The following is a 20,331-nucleotide window of genomic DNA, read 5'->3' on the forward strand; positions in this document are numbered from 1 at the left end:
ACAAATCCACACCTGCATGTTGACAACTCAAACTTGCCAACTCAAACTCAGCACTAAGGTTTGTGCGGAATTCAACATTTAGCCTAGCACAAGGACTCTCGGGTTTAGCACAAGTAACACCTATCAAATCTTGCATACACACATGCACACAGACACACAGATCCCCGGCTATTTGTCTATCTGTGCTGTCATCTCTGTTTGCTCATATTAGGGAGGGCTCACTCAGGGACAGGATATGGGGATTAGGTTTGGCCTTATTGCGCTGTAGCTACATACCGCTGAATGGCTCCCATCTGTTCTCCCATAGAGGATGGCTAATACACGCTAGCTGCACTTGCGTTGTGCACTGCCAGAATAACAGCAGTGGATAGATGAGCGGCACTGATATCGCTAGCCACAACATCACTCCGCACTAAAGGCTAATGTGCCTGGCTTATTCTATTAGATTGGGATAAGAAGTACTAATACACACAGAGACACGCACACACACACATATATATATACACCCACTTGCACACCGTCATGATATCTGATTGAAGATACAGAACCAGTAGACCACTCTAGGGTCCAGCTCCAGGCTTAACCTTGAGGGATATGGGTTAGAGCAGGGCAACGCTAAACTCTGTGAAAGGTGGAAAGAACAAGGATGACGGAAAGAAGATGGAGGGATGGAAAGAGAGGGAGAAAGGGGGCAGTGTGGTCTGTTTCATTACGGTGAATCCTGACACTGCTGCATTCTCAGCACACATGGACTGGATTATGGGCTATGTGGGCTGCTCCGGCACTGTATAGCTCTGCAACACTTTCTTGAAGACACACATACACGCACACACACACACTCACTTTTTAGATGCACACACAAACATCATAGCTGAATACACAAAAGCTTTGCACTCGAGGAAGACAAACCATTTGCTCACACACGAGCAATAGGATTCTTAATCCCAAAAGCAGCACTGGGGCAAAGTGCACAACTACTAAGTCATTGAGGTTAGAGACAGAATCTGCTTGTGATGGTCCACCTGTGGATTACTAGGGGAAAAGAATGAGATGCACTGGAAACTCTGAGTATATTTGTACCATGCTGCTGTAGTTCTCTCTCTCTCTCTCTCTCTCTCTCTCTCTCTCTCTCTCTCTAGCGCTCTCTCTCTCTCGTTCCCACATAAATACACAAACACTCTTTCTTTCTTTCTTTTTCTTTTTTTACCTCAATTCCACTTTATCGCTCTGATCTTTCATAAATACAACTCAATATATCTCCTTATTCGATTGGCCTGCCATTCCTATGCACAGACAGGAACACACAAGTATTAACTTCAAACAAACCATAACGATCCCTGCATGTACCTCATTTCTAACCTTCTGTGTTCAAAGGCATCCTGAGCCCATGGGGGGGCTTCGATATAAAAACAGGAGTTATGCTTTATGACTTGGCATTCTTCATTTTATGCTTCTTTTAGCTTGCAACCTTTAAAAATGAAAGACAGGATGAAAAAAAAAATGCTTCATGACTGTTGTGTGTTGTATTCTAATGAACTACCCCACACACTGGCACACAACAGGGTGGGGTCACACGATAAAACTTTACTGTGACTAAAAAAACTCTGTGCGGAGAGACAGACTCATCCATTTCTGGCTTTTCTCACTTTGTCGTTTTTATCACCTATGGGCTCTGGTATGCTCGCTTTAAGCAGCTGAGTGTGTATAAGTCCAATACCACACAGTTACCTATATAGCCACTCAGTCCGTGCACCACATGCCGCACAACCAGCATAGGAGCACTTCACAGAAAGCAGCCATAAACCTCTAAATCAACCGAGGCTCTTTAGTCGACTGAAATTCACAAGCAATGGAAAAGGAGTCAGGTTCTATTACTCTCTCCTCTGTCAGGGTTGGGCAATGCTGTGGTTATTGTGGTACCATCAATGTTCCCAGCTAATGGTTACTCAAGCCCACTGAAGAAGCCTATTGTGTAGAGGGTCATTAAAGTATCTGGAGCAGATATGCAGTACTGGCAGGGACTATATTACCTCTAAAATTAGTCAAAGGTGTAACAGGCTGTGTAATAGAAACTTACTGTGAGCAAATGGGTGAAGGGTTCTGTGGTTGTGGTGGTCATCATGCCCATATTCCCTCTTCATCATCCTGGGAGAAAATAGGAGAAACACCATCCATTATCATCATCCATCCATTAACAATAGGTTTACATGTTATCAATACTTTCTGTGAAAAGACACATGTGAGTTCTCTTCCAAACAAACAATTTACCGAGACACTCTGGCCCAGCGGTTATACAAGTCGAGTCTCATTGCCTAATCTTATAGTCCTCCAAAACCCCCCCTGTGACTTTTAATCAAAACAATCCTGTTCATGCTCTCATTCAGAAAAGCTGTGCATGATATCATGAAATGCTTTCCTCAGTGTGACTGTAAGAAACCAATAACTAAACACATCAGGGGTTTCCTCGGGGCTGATACTGTGCAGACAAGAGTCCTGCTAACAAGAAGGCTAATTCACTTAGACACTAACATTATGATGGTTAGCATAACCTGGCAGCGCACTATAGCCAAACTCTTTCCTGCATAATGCTAAAATGGGCTCCGGCAAAGCAGAGTCCATGCTGATGTGACACAAGGGCAAAAAACACAAGGGTCTTGGCAGCAATCCACAGTGGCTTTGGTTGAACTGAGCAGTTGTGACAAGCTTGGTAAACTCAGTAGGCTATAGCTAAGCGGCTAAGCTAGAGATATAATGGCCCTTCAATGGAACATGCAAGATGCTAAATGCTAACATGCAGTGAATGGCTGTGACAAGCTCTGTAAATAGAGCCAGACCTATAACCACTCATTCTGCCAGGTTAAACACATAGACGCATACTCACATAGAGAACGACACGCACACGCATGCACACACACCAAATACCATGTGCTACTTCTCATAAACCTGAAGCAGGCCGCATGTTAAAGCTTAGAAAAAAAAAAAGAGCAACGACCCAAAAGAAAAGCCTATATAATTCTGACTCCGATAAACACTTTATGGCTGTTTTCTATTTCCTTCCGAAGCAGTTGCCAAGTATCTGGCAGTAGTGCTGGCATGGCTAAATGAGAACAACATGAACACAACATGTCCGTCAATCTGCACACGGTCCTCGCTGAGACACGGACCCAGGGTGCTTCTTCAGAGGGTGAATCCAGTTCCTGGGCATGTCTCCTCTGATTACATTTCACCTGTCCTGCGACTGAGCACATCGCATATTAAATAGAAGGGTGGGCGCATACAGTAGTTCGAAGATTGGGATGGACTTGCTAACTGTGGAAATGACTCCTGGGCGACATGCGGTTTGGCTGCTGGGAAAACTTTGAAGTGTGTTCCTGTGTTTGTGTAGCCGCTGTACCAGCACATGCATTTGTGCTTACGTGTCTGAAATGTGCCAGTTGGGAGGGCAAGTGGTCTGTGCCTGCGTTTGAGCAAATGCAAAAAAATATGCACGTGTGGTCACTGTTATGTTATTCAAGGCAGTAGCTGTATCTTGGAAAGGCATTGTGGTCTCTAGGGTGAGCATGGAGACCTTCTTCATCATCATTATCATTATCTTCATCAATCATCCTTCGCGTGGCATTCCTGGACCCAGCAATACCCTGAACCACTGGTCTGGCCACACTTGTGTATTGCATATAAAACAGAAGGAAAAAAGAACGGAAGGAAAGAAAGGATGAGTTAAAGAGAGAAGGAGGATGAGAGGGTTGAAAACACATCAAGAAAAAGAACGAGACGTTGAAAGATGTTGACGATAAAAGAGTGAAAAAGTGGAAGAAAAAGATGAAAAAAAAAAACAAGTTTAATTTTAAAATTTAATTGAGTAATTTGTTTGGAGCAATCCAGATGTGCCCAAAATGATTCACTCAGTCACTACTTGGGTACCAGGGATGTCTCATGCCTGGTACTGGAGGGCCATAATCCTGCATGTTTTAGGTGAGCCTCTGCTCCAAGCACAGCAAAAAGCCCGATAGGAAGGCACTCATACCAATCAGGAGAGTATGAACGATAAATTGAACTGCTCATACTTCAGTAGGTTATAAAACCATTATTATGTCTGTTATCAATGTATGCTGCAAGTGACTTCAAGAAATGGGCAAGGAAAAAAGTTTGGTCTTGAAGTAGACAGAGAATGTGGGTGTGGAAAATCTGCTGACTATTGTTTTGATGCAGTACTATCTGCCACACTTCTATTGGCTGTTAATAAGCTACTGTCAGATGATAATCGCAGGCAACGTCCGTCCACAAACCTCTCATACTGTGTGACATAAGACCACATTTTTTTAAGCTACAATAAAAGATATCGGGATCTATTTTAAATGTGCCTGACAGGATATTTTAAAACACCCTCCGTTGTGACTTAGACTTTGAGTGTCTGAAGGAGTTGCTGTGGGGATGCGGGGGAAGACCTTCCATAAGGCCTTTGGGCTTCTTTCCTCTCCTTCACATTTTCCACTTTGTAATTATTATGTCATTTTTTGTGCAAATATATAAAAATTAAGTCTTTGAGTGTTTTTGGACTCGGCTATAGTCTTCCCTTAAAGATTTAGGTGCCAATCAGACCATGTTACATTAGTAATCAGCCATACACACGTGCAGGCACATAAACTTTGAAGGCCTCGCTCTGACTTTTCCTCATCTTAACAAGTTCCACTATCAGAAAAAGGACAACAAATACAGTTGTTGATGTATATGAACTTTGTGCCTATGTGTTGTATTTTAAATCTGTGTTTTATTCAAGAGATTGTATAGTTTCATCTGCATTTCTTAACAAATTAAGTTTTATATCCCTTCTTGGCACCAAGTTGGGAAAACAAACTACAAGAGTTCTCATCTTGATCTTTCACATGGACATTTTGTTCCCATTTGAGCGTAACTGTGCTTTGTTGCCTAAACTGTTTGGCTGTTTTCAGTCTTGTGTACAATTCACGATTTCATTTCTTTTTCCACATGGACTCTAGACAGAAGCACCACTAGCATGGCTCTTATCCTTTCACATGTTGTAAATATTGTAAAGACAAACACGAGAAGCAGATGTGCAATGACAACAAATAACACATGAACCGGTAAATGAACCCTGCAAAACATCTGCAGCTGGATGACCCATACATGAGCCTAATTGTTTTCGGCATCCCAGTAGAGCCAAACTTTTTGACTGTGTAAATAGGTACAATGTTTATCTCAACATAAAGGCCAACCCTTGTGTGTTTACCTCCCGCTGGTGAGCTGTCTTATTGTTGCTGCTTTTTCCCTGTAGTTTCTGGAATAATGTCCAGAGTGACCATGTTCCTATTCTACTGTATACGTTTGTTTTAGGTGCTGGAACTGGTTTGTAATGCTGCCACTTTTGGTTTGACCTGAGTTATCACAAAGTTTACACTGCCCGGTGGTCTGTTGGACGTTGGAGTTTGCAAAACCCAGCAGCTCTTTAAATGTGACTGGTAAAGCTCAGCCAGGCGGGCATCGCCAAGGAAACAGCAGTGACTACTGTTGCAACACAGAGCCGTACCTGTCACTGCTACTGCTGCTGGCGTTTGACAACCAGCAGAGGAGGCACATGACTTCAATTCATGATGCAGATGTTCCACCAAAAATTTAAATTACTCCCATCAAGTTACATTGATCTTCCCATTTCACTTTTTTGCTTTTGGTATTTGCATGTGTGTGTGGGTTTGGGAAGTTTGTTTGTGTGCGAGTTGTTTGTTGCAAATATTACAAATATATATTTTTTTGTGAAGCGCATTGAATTGCATTCTGTTGTCTGACGATTGCTTTATTAAATAAAGATGGATCGATTGATGGATACTGCATGTCTTTCAGCCCTACATGAAAGGTGGCATTTTTATTGTGTGTAAATATCCACATTCGAAAGTTCTGTTTAGCATTATCTGTGCTTGAAGCATTCATTTGTGTACCCCTGTTCTGAATTGTAACTTCGTCTTTGTCCAAATACTGCACACAAATGATGAACCATGGCAGTTCTCTGTTATAAACATTAAAAAAAAAGTTTACTCATAATAGTGGTTATAATTCATCCAATCTGTCCAGATTTATGAGTGATTTTGTTTTTCTGTACATTCTTGACAAAATTTCCCAGCAAGCCTAATAATACTTTCTTTACTAGCCTCTCTCAGTCCAACCTTAAAGGATGAAATATCACTTGCAAAGGGCTACTGTTTCATATGTCAAACACTATAAACACCGCCGCAGTAAAACAGGGCCGGGTAGTCATACTAAAGCAGAGATATTTATAGGTGACATGGAGTAATGTGTGATAGTAAAAACTAATCCCCCGCTGTTCACAGTTTTATATAAAGCCTGTGGTTGCAAGAAATACAGAAGAACAATGTAGCCTAATAGTTTGATAATATTATTTTAGCAAGACAGATTCAAAATATAACACAGCATACATAATAAATGCATTGAAGAGTGTCAAACGGGTCCTGGTGGGATTACAAGTTATTATCAAGGGAAGCCATGTCGGTTTCCTCACTCTAAATTATCGTACATTAAAAGTATACTAAATCTTCCAAATTAGATGTAGATTCATTCTGTGGCTGAAAAGAAAGCACATGCACACATACCCAAAGCTCAACTGTGATTCAACTGAGATTTCTCAGTTAAAAAACACATATGGGTGTCAATCAAACTCAGTATTATGTTTTACTGAAAATAAAAGGGTCTGTGAGTCCTTCTAAAGGCATAATTAAAAAAAATAAAAAGGTATCCTGTCTTAATGCACGTGTATTAGGTGTGTGTGGGGTGATAAACTAGTATCAATCTATACATTAACGCATAAATACAGTATGTCTCAGTTATTACGTGGAGGGGATCCCCAGGGCATGTGTGATGTCAACAGCACTTATGTAAAGATTTATAATGTCTAGAAACATGCAATATTGCACACTAAATACAATAAAGGTGAGAATTTAAAGTCAGGTGGAAATCCCCACACCCCCCCATATCCATCAACAGCTACATTTATATACAGTAAACACCCATGGACCTGGAATCCCCCCACTTCACCAACTCTTGACAACAATAGAGCTGTGAATAGTTTCCATCACATCCAAATAATGAGAAGCTTTATTCAGTCGAAGGAAAGTTATTTTCTGTCTCCGAAGACAGGTTTCATCTTTATATATAACATTAAGGCTTTGGGTGTGCAGGCAGGCACATACCTATGTGCTCTTGGACATGCACACACAAAATTATATGTAAGCACTTTGGGCTGATAAAAACAACACATTGCTCTTCATATGTCTTCAAGCAGCAAATTCATTTTTTCCTGAGGGAAGTCTGCATATGATAGTTAAAGGAAACTTGTGATGAATGATATCTAAACTAATCTCACACAAAGCCCATCAATCAGAAACACTCATTTGGCAGCTCTCCCCTTCAGGTCTACTATCTAAACGATATGAAAAAGTCTAACTTGGCAAGAAGTAATGAGGTTGAGGGAGAGAAGACAGAGAAGAAGAGCGAGGGGAAATTTCATGCTGTCAGATCGGACCACAACTGACGAGCAGTGGAGATGACAAATGTGAAATTGCATCAACTCTAAAAGAATGAGCGCCCACAACATGTCAACTTGTGTAAACAAGCTCACAACCACAGCTGCTGTCTGGCAGGTGATTGCGCATCTGGGTGAATGTGTGTGCACACTTTCATATTGACCTGGTCCATAGGGGCTCGGTGGTTGGCATGGGGGGGGCCTCTTGGCAAGCTTCGGTGATGCACGTTTGCTGGATGTAAATGGTGCGAGTGATGAGGATGATGCTGAGGATGGATGTAGTCTTCCTCGTAGTTATCCGCTATCAACTTCATTCTGCTTTGAGTCTGCCAAAAAGAAAGGGGATAAACAAAAAGAAAATTTAAGATCCGTAATTATAACATTCACACAATAGGCCATTCATCCGGCTAACATTGCTTATTTGTTCCTTGATAGTGTACTCTTACAGTGATTAGGCTGAGGAATTTTTAGACTCTTGGAGAGCATGTTGAAAGCCATCAGAGATGATAAAAACAGTGCCGCTAACAACATTTGACAGGTCATAAATTCAGTGAGTCGAAGCATCTGATGAAAATATCGTAAGTCTGTCAAATGTCATCTATACTGAAGATTATCATTTAATTGGATTAGACAAATCCCGGTAAGAACAGTTAGTCAGTGTTTTGCGTCCCCTAAGGACACAGGCGTTCTGGCCTGCATAGAGCAACCTCATTTTAGATGTCATTGATTAAAATTGCACTGAAATATGCATCTGCATGTCTGTGAGTGGCTGAGTAAGACCCTGTATGCTTTGTGTGTCTGTATGTGAACCTGTGTGTATTTTTGGGGGTTGCGCCTGTCATTCTGCCAACATCATTGCTTTGGATAGAGATAACAGGCCAGGCTGAGTAACATTAACAATCAGGCTGCCTGCGAGATAGACAGAGACAGAGTAGGTGCAGATATATTGACAGGCTCTGCTTCGTTCCCTCAACTGTAGATACCTCCCCTGAGGGCGGCCATGATTGCAGAGCAGGAGGTGGAACTGTGTATGGTAAGATGAAGATGATTTAAAAGAAAAAATATGCACACATCTCTCATCCAAAATGTTGTAACTTCCTTTGTTTAAACCAGAGACAGCCATAGCAGGAAGAGGCAAAAACCCTGAGTCAAATGTGAAGACAGAAAGAAGGTGGCGTTACAGTGGTTAACAGCCTCGGGACATCACTGTCGAGATAAGAAGCTGCAGACTAATGGCTGAGGAAACGAGCCAGTGAGGATCACAGGAGAGGATGTGGCTGGTATTAAAGAGGTTAGCAATTAGTTTAAATTGGAGAAGAGCTGCTTAGATAAGGTGAGAACAGCAACAGAACAGAGAGACAGAGAGGGAGAGAGAGAGAGAGAGAGAGAGAGAGAGAGAGAGAGAGAGATGAAGTGTGAGGGATGGAGGAGGGCTCAGACAGACACCACACCAGTGGTTAGAGCTGTTAAAAGCTAGGTTGAGGTGCACAGCCTTGCGTGACCTCAGGTGTTGACATTAGCAGGTGTGATTGGGTGGGGCAAGCTCCAATTCAACATTTTACAGAGGTGACACCTGTCATTGAGGCGAAGAAAATGACTATTATAGACCACGCTGGTCATGAAACTTCCGCACGCTACAAGGGACGAGATGCTTGGGCTTCCATGCATAACAAACCACAATGTTTATCAATGCTGTTTATTTTCTATGCTTGTAAGAGTACTTTCCCTTACCGGGTCACAAAGAATAAGCATTTCGTCATTACCATTATTCTGATAATAATCATATTGCTTTTTCATTTAATAACAGCCATATATGGTCGCATAAGAAGCCAGAAGTCCAAAACTGTGTGTGTGTGCACATATTTAATATCTAATGATCTGAGACACAAACACAAATGAATGAAGTGATGAATTGCTTCTGGAAGGGTCTGGTTGTGTGGTCAGGACAGCCCACTTGCGGCCATCCGGTTTATCCAAACAGACACACACATGGGAAAGCGCACACCTACCCGCTTCCTACCGGCATACTGCTGCATGCATGTGCGAAGAAGGTGTTCACACGTAAAATTCCTGTGAGGTGGAATGTGTGTATTTTAATTAGTGTTAATTAGTAGCTTCCCAGAGTAAATAACTCAGTAATGGCCTCCAGACCTGCTTGTAGATCAGGAATGGACACAGGTGGCAGTAGCAGCAGTGGTGAGAGCGGATGGGAGGAGAGGGAGGGAGAGGTCTTCATTGATACCTCAAGCCAAAACAGACTTGGCCTGTGCTTTATATCTATGCCGTGTATGTGCTTCTGCTTGTGTATCTGATTGCAGCTGATGGTGTAAACATGGCAGTGGTGGCTGCCGTGTTCACAGCTGCATCTCAAACTCAACTCCAAACCCTGTATAAATCACAAGCATGCCCTGATTAGAGAGGAGTTGTATTAACACATATGGGAGCAAGAGGCGGCTTAAAAAAAGAAGAAGAATAAATAAAAAGACAGCTCAGGGAAAGCCACACAATTTTCACAACATTTGTATAATCATACCCTCAATCACAACCTTTGTGAGTCTGCGGGACTGACATGCTATTCTCATAAAAACAGAGCAGCATGGTGACCCAGCTGCAGGCAGGCGGAGAGTTTGACAAACACCATCGTTCTCAGTCAGATCAACGACTCTCAAGTGCATCTGACAAGAGAGGGTCAGCACACAGAGAGAAAGTTACTAAAAATGACACACTTTTGAGATTCTTAATTTATCTTTCCTAAGCTTCAAAGACCCACTGATGTGTGGCCATCCATCACTCGAATGGACGCCTCCAGGAATTCCTATATGGGGACACATTTGTGCGGACTCTCTCCTCCGGAGGAAATCTAAACACTACACTCCTAGTGTGTGTGTGTGTGTGTGTGTGTGTGTGTGTGTGTGTGTGTGTGTGTGTGTGTGTGTGTGTGTGTGTGCGTGTGCGTGTGTGTACTTGGACATTGGTCTACGCTAAAAAAAGACTGCGACTCAAAGGGTAGCAAACTGAATGAAAGGAAAGTTTGTCTTAGACCGTCTGCTTTAAACACACACACACACACACACACACACACACACACACACACACACACACACACACACACACACACACACACACACACACACACACACACACACACACACACACACGATCTTCCAAAGGTGGAACGTGGTGAGGTCAGACAGGGCAATGCTATCGGTAAATCTATCTGCTGTCTCAAGATCAACTTTCTCCTAAGAGACTTCGAGTACCATAATTCTTTGGCATTTCCTGGTCAGTTTCCTTCCGCCACTGGTTGCCGAAGACCTGAGAACGCCACTCTATCCTGATATGTGTGTCAATGGGTCAGACGACAGAGAGTCGGCATGTGTAATGTTGAACGACTTAACATCCAGCGAGCCCACAATGTGAAATGGAAGGAACTGAAGTAGTGCAAAGACTCCCTGTAGGACCTGCTGACCCCTCAAACATTAATAGATGACAAAGTCGCACACTTTCAAAGCCATTGCACTACATCCCTGTAGGAATCTTTGTGACATGTTTGCAGTTTGCTGCTGTATTTAGATTGATTTGTTTGTTTCCCTGAAGCCCTTCAGGGGAAAAAAAAAAAAGCTTTCCATTCACAAGAAAAAGAAGACCAAAAAAAGCTGGTGTATGTGTTACCCAATCATGTTTTGCTCCTTTCTTTTCTTCTCTACCCTTTTTTTTCCCCCTCAAAACCCAGAGGCCACACCGTTGCAATTAGAGCTCATCATATCATCAGGTGGATTGTAAATGTTAGTTACTCGACGGGAAAGTGTGACGCATCCGATGGCGATAAACAGATAATAGGCTTTCCTCGAATTTCCTCAGATAGAATTGCGCCCCCCTCGAAACTGTTTACCATTTACGAGACTCTAACAAACATGGGTTCGCACTTACATGCGCAACCAGCCACTGCATCTGTTGACTTTTAAATGCCCCATTTTTCCCAGAAGCCCCTGTGACTCAGGAGACTGTATATGCAGGCTCCCTGCTGCTTGCTCATTACTGTTAGCATTCACGATAGATCAGTCACTGATGTGGTCTGACCAGACCTTAATGATCCACATACCTTCCTCAGCCGCAGGTCATATTAAGAAGCAGGGCAGCATGGGAAATAGGTGTGTGCCTGTAGGTATTTGTGTGAATGGGATTCATGTCTCTTTGACCAAAAAATATTGGACAGAAATGTTTGTTGATGACTCATCAACGAAACCAACCTACAGTATGTCTGTGACTTGAGAGCATCTAATGACACTGATTACAATGTGATTGTTTACGAGAAAATCGTTCGGCATGTGTTTATGTGCCTGCTTTCGGAATTACAGCTCACGCATGACTGGTTCGTCTTGTCATGACTAAACGAAGTTAGTGTGGTTTGAAGCGGGGGAGTACGTTCTGTTAACTACCAGGAATTATTAACCTCTGTCTGTTCCTGGTCGGAAAGTTCAGAAGTCTCACTTCCCCTTAATGCAAGCAATGCTTTATTGTCAGCAGCAGGTTTGAATTTGTTGCCCTGCTTTGATTGAAAGAGCTTGAGTCTGTTCTGAAATGTGACCAAAGATCAGGATCCCTTTGATTCATTGGAAGGCCGGTCAGCTTCCCAGACCAGGGGTGCTGTAAATTCAAGCCGTGGTTTATGGGCATGTATAAATAACTTGGTGGTCAAACGTGGTGAATGTACCTGCTGTTTGAGCTGGTGCATGAGTCTGTCCTTCTCCCTCTTCAGCGCCATCACTTCGTCCTGAGCTTTCTTGCGTTTGGAGGAAGACAGCTCCAGCAAGGCAATGTTAGCGTCCTTCTCACTGATGGCTGCCAGCAAAGCCTGCTGCCTGAAGGGACAACAAAAAAGATAGGATTGTGTTCATTAATGAGCAGCAGAACCTAATAATTACGTACAGTACAATGTGTGCATGCTGGTTAGACATTTTGAGAAGAGACAGGTGTATAGCAGACACTCAGGATGCAGACAAAGCCTGCAGCAGCTGTGGCTGGTACACATAGAGATGTCAGAGCAACCTCATTCATTCCAGAGGTTCTTAAACTCAGACAGAGATTCCACAGAAAAGAGGCAGACATCTTTGAAGTGGTCTGCTAAGTACTACATTAGTGGTACTTCATTGTGACTCATGGCCATGTAATAGTATAATGGACTCTAATGGAGAAGGCTGAGGAGGATATGACATCTTTGTTGTGTCACCACTGTTTACCGCAGTCATTGTGTGTGTTCACATGAGTGGGTGGCAAATGACTGTCCACAGGTGCAGAGAAAGCGATACCACTGAAGCTCATTGTAGCCTGGTGTACAGATACACAACCACAGGTCTGGAAGGCATCTCTTGCAAAATTTGTGAAGATTCTATGATGACTGTCCTAGTCATCAGGTGGGACGCCGTAAACCCAGAGGAATCTGTCTACCCATATACATTAATACGGGCAGGATCCATAAATATCCACCCAGCACTTTTACACTCTTACTTACGGTTTTTACTGCAGTCACATGTAAAAATGATTAGCTGATGCAAAATTTAAAAAAAAAAAGGTTTTGATGCCAGGAGGGTCGAACGTAGGGCCCGTGGGCCAAAACAGGCCAGCAAGAGGCACCCATATGGCCCGCCAAACCACCAAGCATAAATTTTAAATTTCAAAGAAAACATTGATTTTTGGGGTTAGGATTGTGTTACTTTTGGACATTTCACTGTGTTTTGCACCAGAAAGCATTAATGCAATTGGCTTTATGTTGAGATGGTAGTAATTTTCAGTGGCAATTGTTTGGTTTTAGCAAAAATATAGACATTTTCATCATGTATATTTTGCTCCACAACAGAAAAAAGTTTGAATTTAAAGGTTATTGTGGCATTATTTTACCAGTCAGGATGAGATTGGGCTGTATGTGGCCTCTGAACTAAAATGTGTTTGACACCCCTGATCTATGCCACCTTCACTTTTTTCCAAATTTGAACTAAGTGACCTTTGCAAGAGTCTCACACTGTCTAGTCAGAGTGTAGTGTAAACATTGCACCTCGCAACTATGACTCTTTTGAAATTAGTGGGGTATTAAACCAGCTTGGAAGGTAATGTGTGGATTTGTGTGAGGTGAGAGGTAAAGGGGAAACGAATTGAAAATACACTTTGGTCTCTATTAAAAATTGACCTGCATTGGGGTGTTTTTATTCCATGATTTAAGTCCCTGTAGAAATAACTAAATTGTGAAAATAAACATGCTGAACTCTGAATAAAGTCCTGCTGGCCTGGGACTCCACATTGAGTGTTTTTAGTACAATTATCTGCATGCCGCATCTGGATTCTGGATTCTCCCGTTCAAGGCCATTAATAGGCCTCTGTGTGTGTCTGTGTGTGCTTGCATGTTGTGCATGTATTTCTGTGTGCACTCATGTGGGTTCTGACATAGACTGGAGCAGCTAATCACACCATTAATCACAGAGCAGGACCGAAATGACACTTTTCGTCTCCCCACACCTCCACTGTTATTCCTTTTAATGCTCACTGTAATGGGAACACACACACACAGACTTACATTGGACCAGTACCAGAGCAAGTGCTGCAGACTGTAGACTTACAGTACTCTACATGACCTCAATATTCACAGAGTAAAACTGAGAAACATCTTTAAAGTTGGATAAAAAGCATCAACAGTGCACTAATCAAACAGGGTTAAAGGTTATACGGTCTCTTAGTGCAGACCGTCATTACAAGGCCGAACAAACTTGGTGATGAGTTTTAAGGAATGGGAATATGGCATTAGCTTTACTTTCAGCTTCAGATGTGTTCAACAGAGTTAAGAGGTGATGCACTGAGTCATATACGGGCAAGGAATGCAGCAGATTGTGTTGCTGTTCATAAACAGTGTGGAAGATTAACAGCTCAGGCTGACCAGGACCATCTTTACACCGCGCTGCCCGGCGGGAAAACTCAACATGTGGTTTTTCCCACTGATGATGCAGCTTGAGAATGTTATGTGAATGGGTGTAATTCTACTGCAGAACACACAAGTCATTAGGAACAATTTCAGGACATTTTCAGAATGCAACCTGACTGACCATGAGTTTTCTCCTTTACCTCTTATAGGACGGGGTGGGGGTGTTAAAGAGGGGTGTTGACCTTTCACCGCTATCTAATCTGTGAATGGATCTGAAAAGACAAACACAGATCTATCTCTTTCTGACCAGTAGTCAGTCACTTCATCAAGGCCCAATTACTCAAACACTCATCACTTTGCCCCAGCTGAATCAACTATGAGTCTGTTTTATCGCAGAAAAACGATAAGAATGTGAATCTTTTTTTCTTTTTTTTCAAAGAAGCAAAGACTTTAAAAAAATAATCATCAAATGGCCGAGAAATGCTTTTAGCCATTGAGAATTTTACTCCCCAAAGCCCTGAAAATCTGGGCTATTTTTAGTGCAAAGTAAACTCTTTCCAGCATATTTGTGAGCTGTCTCACCGTAGGTGCTCACTGAGTGATGTCTTCCTAAAACAATAAAAAAAAGGGGGCATTTTCATGACTAGCCCACCTGTAAATGTTGTTTCCCACATGCTTAGTCAGTAATTCCAAGGACACAGCATTTATTTGTGTGTGTGTGTGTGTGTGTGTGTGTGTGTGTGTGTGTGTGTGTGTGTGTGTGTGTGTGTGTGTGTGTGTGTGTGTGTGTGTGTGTGTGTGTGTTGATAACCATTACAGACGCTGCCTTTGAACCTGAATCATGCCGGAGTATTTAATCATATCTAATTTGAGTGACCGTTTGGCCCGGGTTGTAGATCACACTTGCACTGTGCATTACTCCGGAAGACAGGAATCATCACATGCCCCCCCCCCCCCCCCCCCCCCCCCCCCCCCCCCCACACACACACACACACACACACACAGACACACAAAGACAAATGCATGGACTGTATCAGCCATCTGATCTTCGGAAGATGAACCCTCTCTTATTCCTCCCGTCTTGTCTCACTCATAAGTCTCACGTTGACTCTTCCTAACCTGTGCAAACTAAAGATTACCTTCCTCCCCTGTCCAAGTGAGAGGTTGATAATGAAATGGCATCTTGTGTCAAACGTGTGATTCGTCGTCATAAAGTCAAATACCAAGTAGCAACCAATGATAAGGTTGTCAAATAAATAAACAAATATATCTTGCAGCTGGATTTCAGGTGTCGAAAATCTCCTGCAATAGTTACCAGCAATTTAGCCTACAAATGATAAACACGATGCTCATATAAACATATGTGCCATTTGTCCAGATCTCACGTGGCTCAGATTTAGTTTCAGTAGTGTGAGAGTCTTTGCAGAACAGCACAAGCTGGACTGACGTCTTATTTATAAGGGGTGAAATTCTGAGTTCAGCTACAACATGTGATTCCAATTGAACCTTCATGGTCCCTGGGACATATTGAGACATTTGGATGAACAGAGGTGGGAGATGGATGGCTAAAATACATGACCGTGCAATGAGAAGTGAGCATGTGTATGTGTGCGTAGGAAGTGAAGAAAGGAAGGGGAAAGGATGCATATGAGGCAGAAAGAGAATTCCGGGGCAACGACATGAAAAATGAGGAGAGAAGAGGATGATGACGATATCTTTGAGGTTGGGCTGCTGATGAAGGAGTGGTGTGGAGCACATGGAAGACTGCCAGGTCAGCAAGATTTCAAGGTGACAAGAGGTTAAAATGGGGTTGAGCTCGAGTGTAAACCCACAAGTTTGCACGAGAAAGAATGTGAAGGGAAGGGAATGGACGTCACAGGTTGTGAGGAAGGACGGGGGAAAAAAAGAGATGGCAAAAGATAAAGGGAACAGATTAGAAGGAAGTGTGTGTTTGACAAGAGTGAATGCCACCTGTGCTGCACAAGAAAGAAAAAACGGGAAGGAAAGGAGAAGTGGAAGGGAAGAAAGGAGCAAAGGTAAAGATTTAAGAGTCCCAGCCTACTCTAAATCAGCTCAGCGCACTCCATGTTGTTATTCCTAGGCGTCACGGTTGAGGAATATGTGTTTATAATTTGTGTTATGACTTACTTGAAATTATGAGTGTGGAGAGTCAGTGGGACAGAAACAGATGCGTCTGTGTGATGCCCGAGGGAACCATCAATACTGTCTGCCCTTAAGTGCACATGTGCACATGAGTTGTGCGTGTGTGTTAGTGTCTGTGTGTGTGAGTGTGAGTACATTTGCCTGTCTGCGCACACATTTGAGCTTTCATGTCCTTATGTGCACGTGTGATGTATTTGGTTAGCAAGTACATGTACAGCTCACTAATATCTGGTCCCAGAGCATCCATTATGAGCTCTTCTAGGTTGTGATCATGCCTTTCCAACACTTAACCCAACTCAAACTCTGCAGAGGCATTCCTCCGGCATTTTACGGCTTGTCCTTGATTGTGAGTATCTGAAGGTGCAGCTCAAGTCTGGGGGCCCCTGACTCGGCAGCAGCAGGGGCCTGTGGTGAGAGCAAGCAGAGGACATAAGAACGGGGCATGGTTGAGTGACACTATTATTTATGGCCTTGGAACAGTATGTTATTTACAGCTGAGGAGTTAAGGAAAATGTCTATTTCCAACATAAAACACACACTCAGGCTTCATATTGTAAGCTTATTCTAAAGCCAGTTGAGATGGTAAATCTGCGCATCGACTCTAAACGCAGGTTAAATGCATTTTTTATGAGGTCTAAGTTTTGGCCAGATTAGTTCCATGCTAACGTGGAGCCGCTAACTTGCAGCACATGTAAGATCCAGGTATCACTCACTTCCTCTGTATGTCTGTCTGAATCCAAACCATTATTTATTTATTTTTCATTCATGGGATATTGTTCATCCGTATTCACAACAAACTCGAGTTGCTTCAGTGTATTGGACATTACATGCTAATATCAAGTTCTGAGCAAAAACTGCTCACGTTTACATGCTAAGCTAAGCTTCTCAAGAAACATCCATGACAGCAGCTGGGCTCTCCCACAACCGGACCAGGTTATGTGTGTTTTCACTTCACTAATAAAATATACAACCCACTTACGCCATTCACCCCCACTCCCACACTAGTTGTCTGACTGGTGGGTGGTGGGTGGTGGGTGGTGGTGGTGGTGGTGGGAGTCTAATTGAAAGAGTATGTATCAGTTTTACAGCAACAAGAGGGGAAAATACGAGGGGACAAAAATCAACAAATCTGCCAAAACTAGCCAAATGTTTAGAGTGGGAGCAGGGACGAGGAGGGATGGCTGACTGCTCCCAGAGATGAGCAGGACCAGACGGCCACTGCTGCATTCCAGCCGGAGAGAGACGGGGGGAGGACACTGAGAAACCCGGGGAGATGGGGGAAAAAGTGAGGGGGACCTGGTGTCTGTGTGCATGCAGAAGACATGAAGCGTATATGCTCAATTTCTCAAAACTCAATGGGAAAACTGCTCCAAAATGACACAAGGCGGTAATTTAAGCTTGCTCAATATGCTTCTCAGAAAATGTTCAAGAAAATATGCCTCGTTGCATGTTTTCTCTCGTTTTCAGAATAATTTATGACCATCTTTTGGGTCAGTTATGGTTCAGATGGATTCCTGTTGTTGTAAAAAGTCACGCAATAAACGCAACCTGTGGGATCCCACCGATGTCTGAGATGTCAGCAGCATCTTTTTTTTTTTCTGTTTCTATGACCTTGGGGGTCTCGCTGTTTGCACAATTGTTCTGCTTCGTAACCTCTGGCTTTCACATCAGTGTATGAAAAAAAAAACTGAATCCATGTCAGATTAGTTAAACCCCCTGCCAATCTCCAGAGCTGTTTGGTACAAGGTCTTCCAATAAACAGCTCCGACCAGTAAGGAAAGCTCTCTGCATAAGAGAGCCCCCTAGAGACCCAACCATAGCAGCGGAGTCCTTTCCATTCACTTAAAGGGGGCATTTGTTTTCTGTCTTTTTATTGTCTTTCAGCTGACTGACAGTGTCTCCCCGAGGCACGAGAAACAAGACAGGGGGCTGTACTGTACCACACACGTGTGAGGCTCCCCGGCCTCACAGTCAGACGCAAGTACAGGCACAGACACACATTCATACAGCAGCTGGCTTGTTTAAAGCTCCCTGTCATCTGAGAGAGAGGTGAGGGTCACTGAATGAGTAACACAGCCCCAGTTACACTACTGTAGGAAGACACGCACACACACGCACACACACATGCGGAGGAGCAGGGGAGAAACATACACACATATGAAAGAGAAATAAGGCTGCAGAGTAAACACTGATGGACCCCCCCCCCCCCCCCCCCCCCCCCGTGTCATTTCTCACATATGAAGCGATGAAACAACACAACCTGCGGCTCACGTCACATGAGATGACCGCACAAATGAAAGCAAAAGACACTTATTCTCCTGAAATGACAGAGACGATATCTTAGTCATCATCTTCTTCTCTCCAGCTTGCCTGATCCCAGGTGCATCCATAACAAGCCAAACACAGAAAGACAAACAATAATGTGCACCTTCACGTTTACAGACACACAATAACATTAATTAAAAGCAATGTTTTTAGACTGTGGAAGGTAACCAGAGTAACTGAAGAAACGCTAAACATGCACAGGAAGAACATGCAAACTGAACTGGAGTTCTGACCACAGCACCACCACCTGGCCCAATACAATTCATTTGTTCTATGCATTTATTTTTTTTTGTGATGAACTACTTTTAGGGAATAAAAAAATAATAAAAATGATTAATCTGGAATAATAATCACCTAATTATCCATCTATTTGCTACTTTTTCCATCAGTAACAACCCCATTGGAATAAATATCAATTAAACTGACTATTGTGTGTTCACAATTTACCAAATGATAGCTGAGCTATTGTAGACCCGGAAAGTAAACAGATGCATATCTATTTCTGCAGCACAGTGGGGCTATAGTGAAGCATCCACTTCTAAACTGTCAGCATTGTAAACTGAAAATACCAGGAGGACATCTTCTGCATTGCGTCACCCAAAATGTAATCTTTATTGCCCTGTGCGTTCCTCTGTGCTTCCATAACCCTCTGTCAAACACTTCATCACAGGCTTTTGGACAGGAAAGCTACCACAATCCGCTGTCATTTTCTCTCTCCATCCTCATTCCATCACTCCTTCTCTCCTCCCCCTTTCTGTGGCTGATCAAAGAGAGGATCCAGTCGGAGGAGAGAATGGGATCACCTCCGCCTTGGAACCGGACCTCTCTATCATTCGCCATCTCTCTCCCTCTATCATTCTCAATTTGCCTCTGTTGTGCCCTATACTCACTCCAAAGTGGGGCTGAATATTAAGTTCAAGGAGGTTATGCAAACACGTTGAAACAGCCATCCTTGGCCTAAGTATTACCCTGAACCCTTCAATTACCCGCCTTGCTTTCCTCTCTCCTCATTCCTCCTGCCTTTCCTGTCCTCCGCACGGGTTCTCTCACTCCGGTCATCTAACTGGAGCCTGGAAATACAGCGCACACTCATGACGTGGGGCCAAAAGACCTTAAAATATCAGGGGCAGAGAGTACAGCGTAGTGGCGCACACACATACGCGCACGCACTTATTCACACACAAACCTGCACTCAAAATACACATGTACACACAAACCGATGAAAGACGGGTCCAGAAAACAGTGGGAGCGAGTACCCCTGGTGTATTTTCTCTGTGTTCCAAATGCAGGGCCTGGCGGTGGACCACAGCTGAACCACAGCCGACATGCGGTGGAATGGGAGGCCACTACACTCACTTCCCCTAAAGCAGCAATAGACACACGC

At 43.2% G+C, this 20,331-nt stretch overlaps 1 protein-coding gene across 1 annotated transcript in view; it reads right to left on the reverse strand.

The window, feature by feature from the left end:
• Nucleotides 1-20,331, reverse strand: part of LOC308112978 (ERC protein 2-like) — a gene marked incomplete at its 5' end in the record, with an annotated part of 146,593 nt that overhangs the window by 34,560 nt on the left and 91,702 nt on the right. Inside the window, 3 exons of the mRNA XM_080468834.1 lie at nt 2,078-2,145; nt 7,714-7,875; nt 12,264-12,411. Coding sequence (XP_080324960.1) covers nt 2,119-2,145; nt 7,714-7,875; nt 12,264-12,411 — 337 coding nt within the window. The 3' untranslated portion in view covers nt 2,078-2,118. The remainder of the gene's footprint in view (nt 1-2,077; nt 2,146-7,713; nt 7,876-12,263; nt 12,412-20,331) is intronic.

This window comes from Lipophrys pholis, assembly GCF_963383615.2.
Source record: "Lipophrys pholis genome assembly, chromosome: 8".
Lineage (NCBI taxonomy): Eukaryota > Metazoa > Chordata > Actinopteri > Blenniiformes > Blenniidae > Lipophrys > Lipophrys pholis.